At 45.2% G+C, this 15,532-nt stretch overlaps 1 protein-coding gene across 1 annotated transcript in view; it reads right to left on the reverse strand.

Moving 5' to 3' along the window:
- Positions 1-7,248: 7,248 nt before the first annotated feature.
- The window catches only part of ROR1 (receptor tyrosine kinase like orphan receptor 1), a 148,585-nt gene continuing 140,301 nt past the window's right edge, over positions 7,249-15,532 (reverse strand). Inside the window, exons 8-9 of the mRNA XM_033068037.1 lie at positions 13,747-13,958; positions 7,249-10,223 (exon numbers count right to left, since the gene is read on the reverse strand). Coding sequence (XP_032923928.1) covers positions 8,799-10,223; positions 13,747-13,958 — 1,637 coding nt within the window. The 3' untranslated portion in view covers positions 7,249-8,798. The remainder of the gene's footprint in view (positions 10,224-13,746; positions 13,959-15,532) is intronic.

Genomic DNA, 15,532 nt, shown 5'->3' on the forward strand with positions numbered 1-15,532 from the left:
TAAAAAATTTAAAAATTAAAGAAAATTTAAAAATAAAAAATAAAAATTAAAGATTAATAAAATAATAAAATAATAAAATAAAATAAAAATAAAAAATAAAATAAAATAAAATAAAAACTAATAAAATAAAATAAAAGCAAATAAAATAAAATAAAATAAAAACAAAATAAAAACAAATAAAATAAAAACAAATAAAATAAAATAAAATAAAATAAAATAAAATAAAATAAAATAATAAAGGAGCCCTGCTTGGGCTGCTGCTGAGAACTTCTCCAGGCTGGAAAACCCTGGGGAAGGGAAAGTTCCAGGGAGATCTCAGAGCCCCTTGCAGGAATTCAGAAAGGGGGGAGATGTTTTTTACACAGGCAGAGAGCGACAGGAAAATGGGGAATGGCTTTAAATGGAGAGATGGGATTGAGATGGGATTTTGCAGGAATTGTTTCCTGGGAGGGGCTGGGATGGAATTCCCAAATTTGCTGTGGCTGCCCCTGGATCCCAGGCTGGACACTGGGGTTGGACTCTGGGGTTGGACTCTGGGGACAGTGGAAGTGTCCCCACCATGGCAGGGCTGGCACTGGATGGGATTTAAGGATCCTCCCAACCCATCCCAGTCTGGGATTTTGGGATTCTCCTCTCTGACAGGAGCCACACTGGATTATCTCAGCCCAGCTGGACCCCCCACCTTCCCCAATCCCACCTGAGAACATTTCTGGAACAGCTCAGGATCCAGAACATTCCTTCAGCAGGAGGATTTTGTGGGAAGGAGGAAAATTCAGGATTTTGCCTTTGCTGCCCCCCAGCACAAAGTCCCACAGGATTCATCTCCACAGGGACAGCCAGAGCTCTGCTGTCTCCTCCTCATCAATTCCCAGAAAAATCCTGGACTGGGGGGCAGATTGAAGTGAAAACAAAACATTTTGGGCCAGCTCTATTTTATAGATAACAAATCCTTGAGTCCCCCCTGGCTGAGTTCTGGAATCCCTGTGATCCCACTGCTGTCCCATCCTTCAGGAAGGCAAAGAAAGGAAGAACAAACGTGGTCTCCTGAGCTCCCTGATCAACATTTTGTTCTCTTTGATATCCTCCCAACCTGCCTTGTCATCCCTGCCCTGCAGAATGTCACAAGCTGTTTGCCAGAGGCCTTTTGCTGTTTGTAAAATGAAAGCTGTGCTCATGAAAGGAAACAATTCCATCACAGACCTTCATTTCCTTCCTTTCCACACTTGGAATTTGTGATGAAACCTCTGGAAGTTGTACCTGAGCATCAAAACCACACCAGAGCAACCAGGCTGATTCTCTACCTGGGCAAAAATCCTGATCCCACCAGTGGGAATTAAAATTTAATTCCAGCAGGGTCAGGGTTTTATCCTCAGTTTTTATCTCAGGTTTTTATCTCAGCCACATCCCCTTTTCTGAGTCTGGAAATAGTCTGGGTTAGGAATCCACTGCTCTTGGATTTCCAGGGCTGAGAACTTCTTGTCCTCAAGAAAATTGTCAGCAGGCCAAGGATTGCCAGATTCCAGAGGGGACCAAAGGCAGCTGGACCAGGACAAGGAATCTGCCTCTGTTTGCTCATTTGAAAGTTAATTTAAAATATTTCCACAGTGGAGCCACACACACAAAAAGAAATGCACCATAAAAATGACCCAGGGTTTTGTTTTCCTCTGAGACAATTCTCTGCTTCCCCTGTTTGTTAATATGACAATATGGAATATGGATTGCCTGAAATAAATGTCATTGATTGGGGCAAATTAAAATATTGACAATGACAAATTTGCTTCTCCTGCCAGACCAAGAACTTGTTTCATTTAGGAACAAGAGCTGCTGGCAGAGCAGGGGAGGGAACTGCTTGCCAAAAATCTCCATAGGAAACGAAATAATTGGGAATATTCACTAGCAGGGAAAAGAAAATTATTGCTCTCCTTGGTCCACAGACCCAAAGCTCCTGGAGTCAGGCTGAAATGGTGGCAGTGGGAGCAGAAATTTTGTTGGGATTTGTTCTTTCAAGTGGCTGGTGATGCTTCAGTGAAGAAAAAGCATCCTTCCCAATCCCAGGGAGTCCTGCAATGGAAATCAGGGTCTTTTGAAGGATTTCTCACCTCAGGGTCTTTTAAAGGATTTCTCACCCAGTTCCCACTGGCATGAAGCAATCCAGCTCAGGGGGCTGTGCTGACTTTGTCACACAGTTAGAAATTCCTCCTTTCCCAGCAGAGCATCCCAAAAACCCAGGGATTGTTTTCCCCCACTGCAAAAATAAAAGCTGTAGGAAACACAAACATTAAAAATATTCTCTGCAGGCCAAGGCAGAGTCAGAGCTCCTGGGTAAATTACTGAATTTTCTCAGAAAATCATAAAAGTTGGGAGGGATTTTAAATCCCACCCAGTGCCCCCCCTGCCCTGGGGACACCTCCCATGATCCCAGGGTGCTCCAAGCTGGCCTTGGACACTTCCATGGATCCAATCCACAGATTTTTTGGGAAAACCATTCCAGGCTCTCCCAACATCATCAGACTCCAGATATTTTGTGGGATCCAAAAAACTGGGATCCATCCCTGCTCCCTCTTCCTGCTGTCACTGCTGAGCAAAGTGAGGGGAGTTGTGTCCTGCTTTCCCTCCATCCATTCATCCATCCATGTTGATTTTGTTTCTTTAAAATATTTTAAATAATTTAAAAATATTAGTATTAATAAATAAACAATTTAAAAAGAGATGCTGTTACCTTCTGGGTGCAGATTCTTTCAAACACACTGCAAAACCATTTCCCTAAAGTAAGTTTTGTTGGTTTTTCCCCCCTTTCTGCTCTGTGTATTTGCTGTATTTTCTGCCAATGTATTTGAAATCATCCCCTAGAGAAACCAGAACACCCAAGGCTCCACAAAGCCCTGATTTCATTCTTAATTAGTACAATTACACAACTCTGAAGTGCTGCTTTCTGCCCACAATAATCACAGCAAGCTCTTCATTTGGATCTGGCCATGATCTCCTCACTCCTTTAATTTCCCCCTCATTCTGTTCCAATTCCCAGGAAAGAGCCAGGAATGACACAAGGCTCCACAATTTGTTTCACTCATCATTAAAATGAAGCTGTTGGGAAAATCCTGCAGGCATGGAGGGGAGAGGATCATTTCATGTGGTGGGAATGAGGACAGAAAGAAAGGCTGAGAGTGCTCAAAAAAAAAAAAAAAAAAAAAAAAATCCAGATTAATTTGTCCTAAAATCCCCAAACCCAGCAGGAAATAACAGAGACCCACGTGGCAAAATAAAAATAAAACACTTTATCACCCATCTTAAAACTCATCCCCACACTTCTGACTGATCAGAAAAGTTAAAAGTGAAATGATGAAATGATCAGCTGCCCTAAAGGCCTCTGTGAGCTGCAGGAGAGGATGAAATGGAAATCCAGGCATCAAAGCAAGCCCTTCCCTGCTGGATCTGCGAATTAATCCTGACCACAGCTCCAGCTCAGCCACTCCTGCCCTCCTGGGAGCTGCCAGGGATGCAGGAGGGAATGGGGAAATTCCCTGAACAGCCACAGATCCTGCTCATCCCAGCTCAGGAATTGGGATTTTAACATTCACAGCCACTAGAGAAAATAAACCTTCATGTTTTCAAAGACACAAATCTCCATCTGTCTCCTCACCTGGTCACAAATGAAATATTCTTTTTTTTCTGCTTCTCAGAGATGCTGATGAAGTCAATCCCAAACTGATCCATGGCATGAGGGGAAAACATCAGCCCCAGTGGGACTCTGAGATCAATCAGCTTTGTCACCAGGCACTGAAGGCACCAGAGGTTGTTTGCCATGCATATCTTGTATTTTTAAACAAACATTCTGTCTCTGGGGTGTTTGCCTGGTTTCCCAGATAAATTCCAATTTTTCTATGCAGAATTAACCTGTTAACCTGTCTCACTTTATCCAAGACTTTTGGACATTTCAAGCCAGGTTGGAACAACAGCTCTGCAGCTCCCTGTTGTATTTCAGCAAATGCTGGTGACAAATTCCCTGATAAAATGAACATGGAGCAAATCCTACCTGGAAGGTGCCCCATGGAGGGAGACACAGCAGCACCAGCCAGGGTTTGTTATTCCCAGGATTTGTTATTCCCAGGATTTGTTATTCCCAGGATTTCTTATTCCCAAGATTTGTTATTCCCAGGATTTCTTATTCCCAGGATTTCTTATTCCCATGGCTCTTTCCTGCCCTGTTCTCCTCTGCTCTGATTTTTCAGGAATTCACAAATTCCTCTCTGAGGTTCCAGCTCAGAGGGGGTTCTGCACAATTCCCTGGCAGGAGGGATTTGGGATCTGCTCCAGGAACAGGGACAGGAGGAGAGGGAACAGCTCAGGCTGGGCTGGGGAGGCTCAGGGTGGATATTTGGGGAAATTCCTTCATGGAAAAGCAATCCCAGTCTCTGGAGGGATTTGTAACCCCTGTGGATGTGGCACTTGGGGACACTGGGCAGTGCTGGGGGAGCAGCTGGACTCAGTGACCCTGGAGGGCTTTTCCAGCCCCAGGAATTCCCTGAATTTTTTGCCAATTTGGCCTCTCCCAATAATTTCCACCTGGAGTTAACATCAACCCGAGTGTTTGGAATCCCTGCAGGATCAGCCCAACACCTGGATGTCCCCGTGTCTGCATTCAGGGGGAGCACAGCAGGCTCTCCCCAAATCCCTGCAGAACCTGGGGGGAGCCAGCCCTGCCCCAGAGCAGCTTTTGGAGGGTCAGAGCCCCCCAGGCTGACCCTGCCCTGCTGAGCCATCTGTGGCTTCTCAGGGCTCAGAGGAAACTGGAAATAAAGAGATAAATCCTGTCCCTGAGGACTTGGCCACACAGCAGAGCTGGGAAGGAGCAGCATTCCTGCTCTCAGGAATTGGGAGGTTGGGAAATGTTGGATTTATGGCTCCTTGTGCAATCCCACGGCCTGGCTGCTGAGGGAGTGTTTCCTTAGGACCAGAGGTGTTGTCAGCAGAAGATAACTTTGCCCAACACAAGTTAAAATTAACTTTTATCCAATATCTCATCCATTTGATGCCAACTGCATTTGGGGGAAATACCCCTCTTTCAAGTTATTATTTACTTCACCCTATTCTGAAATAATTCTTTAATTTCTACTATTGATTCCTGCTATATCATAATTTAGTGTCCAGACCATTATTATTTTTATTTATCCTGCACTCCCCAGTTTGTTTCCCTGGATCTGACCCCTCACTGGGGGGATTGGGAAGCATTATTATCCTGGCTGCTCCAAAATGTGATTGGATTTTTGAGAAGCTCTGGAAATACCCAACAAACCCTTTGGACTTGCACAGATATTTCCAACAGACACAGATCCTGCTCCCAGCACTGCTCATGGTTCATAAACCCACGTGTTCCTTATAAACCTAACAGAGATTCCTGCTTTTAAATTCCATTAAAATAACCCAAATTCTCCACGCAGCTGAAGGTGACAGCACTGCAGAATCTTCCTTTGTGTCTCAAGGTCAAAATTCATTTACCAAGAGCTGCTGTTCCCTCTGCAGGAGCAGAAAAACCTCAGAGTTTAGGGTAAAACTCAGCAAATGAAGGCCCAGAACCAGCCCAACACCATTCCCAAATGTGTTGCACTGTTAAATGGGAAATAAAAGACACCACAGATGCTTCCAATAATTCCAGTTTCGAGTCAATTTTCCCTCCTTTGTCTTTAGGAGCTTTTGATGTGCAGCCCCAATATTGTGTCTCTCTCTGTTTTTAATAATTTTCTATTACCTCAGCAATATAAACTGTCCTGCAATGGCTGAACTTTAATCTGGGGGAGATCAAACAGGCAGAAATACGATGGGCTGGACAGTGACCAACTCAGGGGCAATATTCTCTCTCCTCCTATAAAAGAGAGCCCACAGCAAGATAAAAATTGCTGCTTGGATTCCACAGACATCACATCTTTGAGAGGCTCCAGGCCCATGGAAAGGGAATTTTCCTTTTTTTTTTTCTCTCCATGGATGTTCTGCAGCAGAACCAGCTGCTCCTTCCACCCCCTGACCACAGAACCATGAATTTATAAAGAAACACTGGTTAAAATCTTGTACCACACAAGAAAGATGCTGCCATGTTTTCCTGCAAATAAAAAAATGCCTTTTTTTATTTTTTCTCTAGTAGTTTTGAAAAAATACTGTGTTTTTTGTACAAAAATGTTCTTTAGAGCAACTGTGTTCACGTCTCCTTTTGCTGGCTCTGCTTTAAAACCTCTGTGCAAGGCACAGATTCCTTCCTGACCATTCCTGAATAAATACAGGAATAAGAAATTCCTGAATAAAACATCCTGGTGAGTTCAGAGCTTTGCAGCCCCATTCTGCACAGGCAGCTCTGAGCTTTTCCTCTCAACCCAGAGAATGCAGAATTCCAGCCCAGTCACTCCTCTGTGGGAAAAAAAAAAGGATCCAAATCCCCATTTCAGGCTCTGCCTCAGTGATCTTTAAATCAGCAAATTCTTGTTCTCTTTTACAGCAGCACAAGCAGCCTGGAGAGGATGAGATTGTGCAGGCTGAAGGGTCACTAAATGCTGTTTATCCAGAATTTTATTCCCAATCCTCCAGAGTTTCTCCATCCAGCCAAGACTGCTGCATTTCCAACAGCCTTGGCTGTGCTCTCTCCTTGAAGAGGGATGATGATTTAGCATCTGGAATATTCCCTCTCCCTTTGTTTGCCACGAAACCTTTCATCCCATGTCTGCATTCCCACCTGAGGAGTGACTCCTTAATTTCTGGCAGCATTTCTTTTCCACATTACCTCACCATTTTCTTCAGGTTTTCCCCTCTCATGTCTCCCTGAGGAGCTCCTGCCTCTCTGTGTTACCTCCCTGTGCATCAGGTGTGAGCCAGACTGTGATTTCAGCCCCAGAATTCCCAATTTCCCTGCTGAGAGGGAGCTCTTCCCAAGGATTTCCAGGTGTGTTGTTCAGAGCTGGTTCATATCTGAAAAAACTTCAACCTCAAGGACCCAGCTCTGAAATAAAGGGAAAAAAAACTCAAACTGAGCTGTGAGTGGTCTGAACATAAAACCACAAAGTGTGTGAGGGATTATTTTATGATCCCACTGCTGCTCCTGAAGGATTAGGTTATTCCTAATTCCTGATTAAAGGATGCTTGGCTGATACCAGCTCAGCTTCCCTGCAAACTGGGAGCCAGGGGAGGGAAATCCTTCCAGGTCCTTCAGGATGGAGGAAATGCTGATGTGTTCGTGGTAAAACAATGTTTTAATAAACAGCAGCATAAAATAATCAGTGTTTAATATCATCTCTGGCACGTGAAATACAAAAATGCACATATCTCAATTATAAAATAGCCTTTGTTGTTACATTATTTTTTTTTTCCATGCTTGCCTAATTGAAATGCCCGTAATTAACAACTCAATCAATCAAGTAATACAGTGATTAAACGCATGCAGTGAAAACAAAGAAATATATTTGTATAAGGTAGTGGCTGAGTATCACCATAATATATTTCAGGAACATCTACATCAGGGTAAAAATCAAAAGAAACAGCCCAAGATATAAAATGCAGAGATGTATTTTCACTTCTGCTGTACAAAAACATCATCACACTTTTGTGCAAAAAAAGATAAAAATAAAGTCCTATTATACAACATTGTCAACTGAGCAAAAAGATTGTTTTTTGTGGACAATAAAAATATTATTCAGTACAAAAACAAGAGTCTGTGGAAAATGTACTGTACACAGCACGTGTGTAACTCATTAAAGTGGTTTCAAATGAAGAATCTCGACTGGTTCTACCTGAATGGGTTTTTGAATGACACAAATGGCGCATTTCTAAGTGGAAAATCAGCACTAATTCACATTATTAGACACAATTGCTATCGATGGATTTGCTGCCTGATGGAATGCGAGGCTCCCTTTTTTCCAGGAGTCAGAGTCACTGAAATGACACAATAAATATTCCTGGGAAAACTGATTGTCACATATATAAAATCGTGGTTTGGCGCTTTTCCATTACACAGTTGCATAGCAACAAAAGGATATAAAATTCCTGCTTGAGCGACCAGATCATGAAATGTTATCTTTGAAGAAGCTGATTCAGGTTCTGAAATTAAAGCCCTTTAATTTCATTTCCTTTAAGGCAATTCCTTAAGAGCTCCAGCTGTCCTTAGCAGCCAGCAGCAGATGAGGTTTGTAGACTGCAAGCTGATAACTCCAGCATTTGTGCTGTCACATAAATGACATTTTTTTGGTCTGAATCTGAGCTCAGACTCCCAGCTAAACCAAAGACCAAAATCCCACCTGAAGTAATTGATTCAGCTCTCAGATCATATATTTTGAAACACAATCCTCGACTGCAACATTTACAAATATTTTCCCTATTGGCACTGAAATTGCACACCCAGATCTCCGAATCTTTGCATCTCCTAAAAAAAGAGACAAATATTAAAATATGGTTTTCAGTATTAAAAAAACAAGTTCCTGTGATTTAAACCACGCCGGAGGTTTAAAAAGCTGTGAAAAAACATTGGATAAAATGTTTTTATTTTTAAAAAACCCCTCAAATTCCCTCTTTTCTCTTTGAATTGTCGGTGGCACTTGGAGGAACGCGGCCAAGGCTGAGGATTCCCACCAGGAGGATCTGTCTGGTTGTGCCTGCAGTGAAACTTCACAGAAGACACTTTGGCTGCAACGTCTGTCCAACAACAACAACAACAACAACCAGAAAAGGATCTTTAATAAAATATCTGAATAGGAAAAAAAAAAAAAAATAGATATCTTTCCTCCCCCTTCCGAGTCTGTCCTATTTACAAAGGCTTCGCGTATTTACAACTCCGCCGAAATCACCGACTCGTTGGGTCCGTGCATGCTGGAGTCCCCCAGCAGGGAGGCCTGCTTGGAGTCCATTTTGTAGGGTTTTTGAGTTTTGTTGGCGAACACCGCCATGCCCATGCCCGCGGGGTGGCTGGGGATGGCCATGTGCGACAGCAGCGGGATGTTGGCCTCCTGGTTGGAGCCCGACGACGGCAGGCTGGTGACGTGGCCCGTGCTGGTGGAGCCGCTGGCGCTGCTGGGCGAGCGGCTCTTGGGAGGGGGACAGTGCTGGATCACCCTGGGCGGGCCCTGCGGGGCGAAGTGGGGCGCGGGGAAGGCGGCGTAGCCCGGCGGGATGGGGTAGCCGTTGATGGGGATGTAGCGCTGGTTCTGCGCCAGCGGCGGCCCCATGAAGCCGGCCAGCTGGCCCTGGGGGATGCCCTGAGCCGGGAACATGAAGTTGGGGTAGCGGGGGTTGCTGAGGTTGCTGACGGGGCTGGCGCTCAGCGAGGTGGTCTGGGTGGTGGCGTTGCCCCCCGAGGGCGTGGTGGAGCTGGTGTGGCTGGACAGGCCCTCCCAGGAGCGCAGGCGGGCGTGGATCTCCTTGAAGCGCGGCCTGCGGGACGGGAGGTCGTGCCAGCACTCCGTCATCAGCCCGTACATCCTGGGGGGACAGTCCTCGGAGCACGGCAGCAGCTGCCGCTTGCGGATCATCTCGATCACCTCCTGGTTGCTGAACCCGTAGTAGGGCTGGAGGCCGAAGCTGAATATCTCCCACAGCACCACGCCGAAGGACCAGATGTCGGAGTCGGAGGAGAACTTGCCGTACATGATGGCCTCGGGGGGCATCCAGCGGATGGGCAGCAGGGACTTGTTCTGCACCCTGTAGTAATCGGCCGAGTAGATCTCCCTGGAGAGCCCCAGGTCGGAGATCTTCACGTGCAGCTGCTCCCCGATCAGGATGTTGCGGGCAGCCAGGTCCTTGTGCACGAAGAAGTGCCCGGCCAGGTACTCCATGCCGGCGGCGATCTGCACGGCGATGTGCAGGAAGTCCCCGTGGTCCAGGCTGGATTTGACCGTGCCGTCCTCGTCACTGCTACAGCCCACGTCGGAGTGGGGCGAGCGCATGACCAGGAACTCGTGCAGGTCGCCCTGGTTGGTGTACTCGAACAGGAGGCACACGGGCTGCTCCTGGGTCACCACGCCCAGCAGGCACACGATGTTGGGGTGGTGCAGCTCGGCCATCAGCGACGCTTCCTGCTGGAATTCCGCCCACTGCTGAGGGTTGTTGAAGTCCTTGAGGGTCTTGATGGCCACGAGCTGGGCGTGGTCCATGCCCGGCAGGTAGAGGTGGCCCTTGTAGATCTTCCCAAAAGCGCATTCGCCCAGCTCCTCCATGAAGCGAACGGCTGAGAGGGGCAGCTCCTTGGCTTTGCTCTGTGGGACAAACACCAGAGACATCAGCACTGAAAACACTGAGCTGACTGATTTCACTGATTTCATTGATTTCACTGATTTCACTGATTTCCCTTTTGGTGCAGGATGTGTGGGAACACATCAGCACTGAAAACTCTGATTTCACTGATTTCACTCCTGGTGAAATCTTTTGGTGTGGGAACACATCAGCACTGAAAACACTGATCTCTGATCTCACTGATTTCACTGATTTCACTTTTGATGCAGGATGTGTGGGAACACATCAGCACCGAAAACACCGATCTCACTGATCTCACTGATCTCACTGATTTCACTAATTTCACTTTTGATACAGAATCTGTGGGAACACATCAGCACTGAAAACTCTGATTTCACTGATTTCACTAATTTCACTTTTGGTGCAAAATCTGTGGGAACACATCAGCACTGAAAATTCTGATTTCACTGATTTCACTGATTTCACTGATTCACTGATTTCCCTTTTGGTGCAGGATGTGTGGGAACACATCAGCACTGAAAACACTGAGCTCACTGATTTTACTGATTTCATTGATTTCACTGATTTCACTGATTCCCCTTTTGGTGCAGAATCTGTGGGAACACATCAGCACTGAAAACACTGATTTCACTGAAAACACTGATTTCACTGATTTCACTCCTGGTGAAATCTCTTGGTGTGAGAACACATCAGCACTGAAACTCTGATTTCACTGATTCCACTGATTTCACTTTTGATGCAGGATGTATGGGAACACATCAGCACTGAAAATACTGATCTCACTGATTCCACTGATTTCACTGATTTCACTTTGGTACAGAATCTGTGGGAACACATCAGCACTGAAAACACTGATCTCACTGATTTCACCGATTTCCCTTTTGGTGCAGGATGTGTGGGAGCCAAGGAGATGGACACAGTGATCCCCCTGGTGCCAGGCACAGCCTGAGGCACAGCAGGATCCAAAAGGGAACACAAGGAATTCCTTTCCATCCTCCCCACAAGGCCACATGCAAGTATTGGATCCAAATATATGCAGGAGCCATCAGCATCCCAGTATTTGGCCTTGGGCATTTCTGTACTTCTGATTGAATGTGACTAATTTCAGGAATTGAGGTAATTCCCATGCTCTAAGAGGTCCATGAAGTGTTTTTTGGGCCAGGTCTTGGAGTTTTAGCAGGAAAAAAAAATGATTTTGTTTTAAAAACCATGTCCTTGTAGCCAATTCTGCCTTGACTTGGCTGTTAACCCTTCCTGGTACAGCAGAGCCTGTTTCTGATCCCACTATTTCTGGTCCATCCTGAAACTCTGATAGAGAAAGGCAAACCTTTTAAACATTTATTGCCCTTTGGTGTGCAGATATTCACTCCTGGGCCATAAAGAACCTGGATTAGTCCCAATTTCCACTTGTGCTTGTAACACCCAAACCCACTCGTTTAGGGCCCTCAGTAAATCCACAGGTAGTAATTTCAGGTTAATGAGTTTGGGATCTAGGTTCTGTAAATTAGTGTAAACATTGCCATTTGCATTCCTGAAACCATGCAAGGCCAGCTTCCCAGTGGGAAAAAACCTGACATTTCAAACAATCATGGAAAAAAAGCTGGTTTAGCATGAATTAATTCTAATTGTATTGACCACTTATGACATAATAATAATAATAATAATAATAATAATAATAATAATAAAGCCATTTAAGCAGGCAGCCCAGTAGACTGCACAGTGATGGCAGGAAATTAGCTATATTGTTGAGGAACAGATGGTTTATATTACCCAAATCCTTTAGGCTAAAACTTGTTTAGGTCTGGCATATTGTAAATTATATTTTAGTAATGAAAGTGAAATGACCTCTGTCTGACCTGAGCCTGGGTCTGTCTGTTTGAACCAACAGAGTGGAAAACTGGGGGAAGAAAATGAAGTCATAAAGTTTTGGCAGGAAGGGCTCATTTGGAGTGAAGCAGTTGTAAATCTGCTCAGCTTTTGTTTGACAAGTATTTGTCACACACGGGTGTCCAAAATGTAGGGAAGTGTAAAATACACAAGAGGCAGCAGGTCAGGGGAAAGGGAGAGGGAAATCCACCCCTTCCACCTCTTCTTCAGCTCCAGGACAAGATGTCCTTCATTTATTATATTTTTGGAGGCAATTAAAATCCCTTAAAAGTGGAGGAAATGCTAACATTCCTATTTATCCAAGCAAACAACTGCCCCAGTGGGAGCTTGAAGCTTAAATGTGTTTTCACCCAGAGCTGACATCAATTTTAAAAATAAGATTCCATTTCCTTTCCTTGAAAATATTGTTTGAAAGGCAATCAAAACACTGGAGACAGGGAGAGCTGGCTTTCCCAGTGGGAAAATCCTGAATTAGCATAAATAAAATGAAAATATTCCTGCAGCACGTGACTTGCAAATTGAAAGGAAAGAGAGTGGTCAAGATTTCCAAACATTTCCAGGAATTTCTGCTTTTCTGTGCTGTGTGTGCCAGCAGGAAAAGTGGGAATTGCATCCTCAATAAAAGGATGCTGACATTCCCATATCTTCAATTTAGCCAGGATTGAACCCCAAATTCCCAACAGAACAGGCAGCAAGAAGCAACTCCAAATTTAACAAGATATTCCAGGAGTTTGGATGCAAGATTAATTTATTAATTTTTTTTTTTTTTTTGTTACCAACATTTTGAGATAAAGCTACTCCAAGCTGTACAGGAAAGCTGGAATTGGGAACTTCCAAGGAAAATGAAGATAAATTCACCAGGCCAGTGTGTGTGGGATTGAGGTTTTCACTCTAAAATGCTCCAAAAAACAAAGCCCACCAAATTCCAAATGAACAAAGCTCATCAGGTTCTTGAAGAACCATCAAATATCCTGAGCTGGAAGGATCATGGTGTGAAACACAAGGGAAATGCTTTTCCAGGGAATTCCTGTCCTGTGGGTGGCATTTCCAGCCTGCCCTGGGTGACACAGGCAGCTCTGCACACCCCACCAGGAAATCAGGGACATGAGCTGATCACACCTAAATCAAAATTATTTTTAAAATTCTTCCTGAATGTGGAGCTGTGGTGAAGCCAAACACCAGGAGCTGTGCTGCAGGCAGAGTTTTGGGGCTGTTTTGGTCATTTCTGATTTAACTGAGGCAGTGGGTGAGCCTGAAAAGCCAAGGAACAAATCCTTGCAAAGGTGATTTTAGCTGAGTGAAAGGCGACAGATTAACTGAGCAGAGCCATGGAAAGCTCTCCTGAGGAAATGCTGGATCACATCTTCACCTGCATTACTCTCCCACTTCAATGAGGTGTTTTAGAGATGCTTCAGGAAGGACTTTCTTGCTTTATCACACAAAAACTCCATCATTTCTCCAGGGACACAGGAATTACCCCCCTGCTCCAGCACATGCTGCTGCTGCTGAGAAACCCTCTCAAAAATCACACAAATCACAGGCTGGAAACCACCTGGATATTTGAGTGCTGAGCTGTTTGAATCATTTCCCTCCCTGCCTGTGGAGCCAGGGAGTGTGGGAGCAGAAATTTGGGGTTACCTTTGGTTTGTAGGCGTTGAGCATGGACATCTCCACGTTCTGCCCCCGGACGTGTTTGGGCTGCCTCTGCACCGGGGGGGACGAGGATTTCTGGTTGTTGCGACAGATGCAGATGAAGAAAAAGAGCAAGGCTATGGCCAGGGGGATGGTGACACTTGGCACCAGGATGTACAGGATTTCCATTTTGTTCTTTTCCTTGGAATCCTTGTAATCTGGTTCAGAAAGAAAAAAAAATAATGACAAAGGAATGAAGCATCCCAGAGTCAGCTAAAAGTGTTTAAAATAATAAAATGTCCTTTTTCTCTTGCTGAAATCCACCTTGAATGCTGCTTTATTTAATTAATATTAAAAGGAAAAATTATTTTGTGGAGTAACAGTTCTGTGAGGACACACAGGAGTTGTCCCTGTCAGGTCAAACCTACTGATGGGCAGGAAACAGTGGAATGCTGTGAGGTGGCCTTGGCTTGGGCTGAAATCAAGTCATGGTTCAACACAGATCCACAGAAAAGGGAATTTCTAAAACACCTTATGGAATAAGCCTGTGGAAGGTGCCCTTCCCACAGCAGGGAGTAGGAACTAAATGATTTTTAAGGTCCCTTCCAAGCCAGACCATTCTGTGATTCCAAGAAAAGCTCTGGTGGGAATACAAACTCCTTATTTTGAGACAATTTCAAGGAGAACACTGGATTGGCAGGGACAGGGACAAGGACAGATCCCCCATCCTGAGTGTCCTGGGCACAGGGACAGTGACAGATCCCCCATCCCAAGTGCTCCCAACACAAGGGCAGGGACAGGGACAGATCCTTCACCCATCCCCCAGGAGCATTCCCAGGGTTTAGGGTGGAATTACACCCGGATTAACTCACTCACTGCAGGGGAACTCAGGATCCCTGGAGCCCAGGCTGTTTCCAGGGGAATTGGGAATGCCTGGGGCTGCCTTGGGGAGTCTGGGAGAACGGGGAATGTTTTATTATCCCTGCAGGGTCACTCCAGTTTGTTTGTCTGTGTTTTCCAGGCTGGATTTGGATAAGTGCTTAGCGGCCCACACAGATCTCTTTTATGCACTTCATTAAACATGAACTTGATCTGAAGCTTGGGCTCGACTCAAATTGTGACAGAGGCAAAGTTCAAATGGTTCTGGATGTCACTTTGCATAACCCCTCTCCTCTTTCAGGCTCACGCTGTCCTCTGCTCTCCCCACGTTCCTCTCAGATTAATTTGTGCCATCTGGTTTTTAATTGAGAGGAGAGGTAGCCCAAATATTCCTACAGCACCACCCCCAGGACATCCTCCCTGTTCCCAGAGAGGCAGGGATTCACACACTGCCCTTCCCAACCCTCTTAGGCTCGGCTTTGCTAAGCCTCATGCTCGAATTACCCCGTGTTTCACATCTCCCCACAATCAGCTTGACAAACTTGGAGGAAACAAATCTCTCCCAACTTGTGGGACACAGCTGAAGGGAGGGAAAGAAAGCAGCAGCACGAGGCAGAGGGAGACCTGGGCACCAGTTCATCACCTGAGCTATTCCAGTCAAAGGCAATTATTATTCTTATTAAGTAGCAGCCCCCGCAGTGAAGCCTCATTAGGTTAATGGGCTTCTTGGGAGCCACCCTAATTAAATCCATTTCCCATCTCGGCATGTCCTGGTGAGGCAGAATGCACAATGCTGATTGAAATGGGCCTGAAATGGCTCTTTCAGCCCGTGCAAAACCGGCAGAATGCAAGTCCCGCTCGGTATTCTGGTTTTAATATGCAGATTAGCACTTAACAATTCAATTACTGCTCA

The sequence above is a fragment of the Catharus ustulatus genome, chromosome 9 (assembly GCF_009819885.2).
Source record: "Catharus ustulatus isolate bCatUst1 chromosome 9, bCatUst1.pri.v2, whole genome shotgun sequence".
Classification (NCBI taxonomy): Eukaryota; Metazoa; Chordata; class Aves; order Passeriformes; family Turdidae; genus Catharus; species Catharus ustulatus.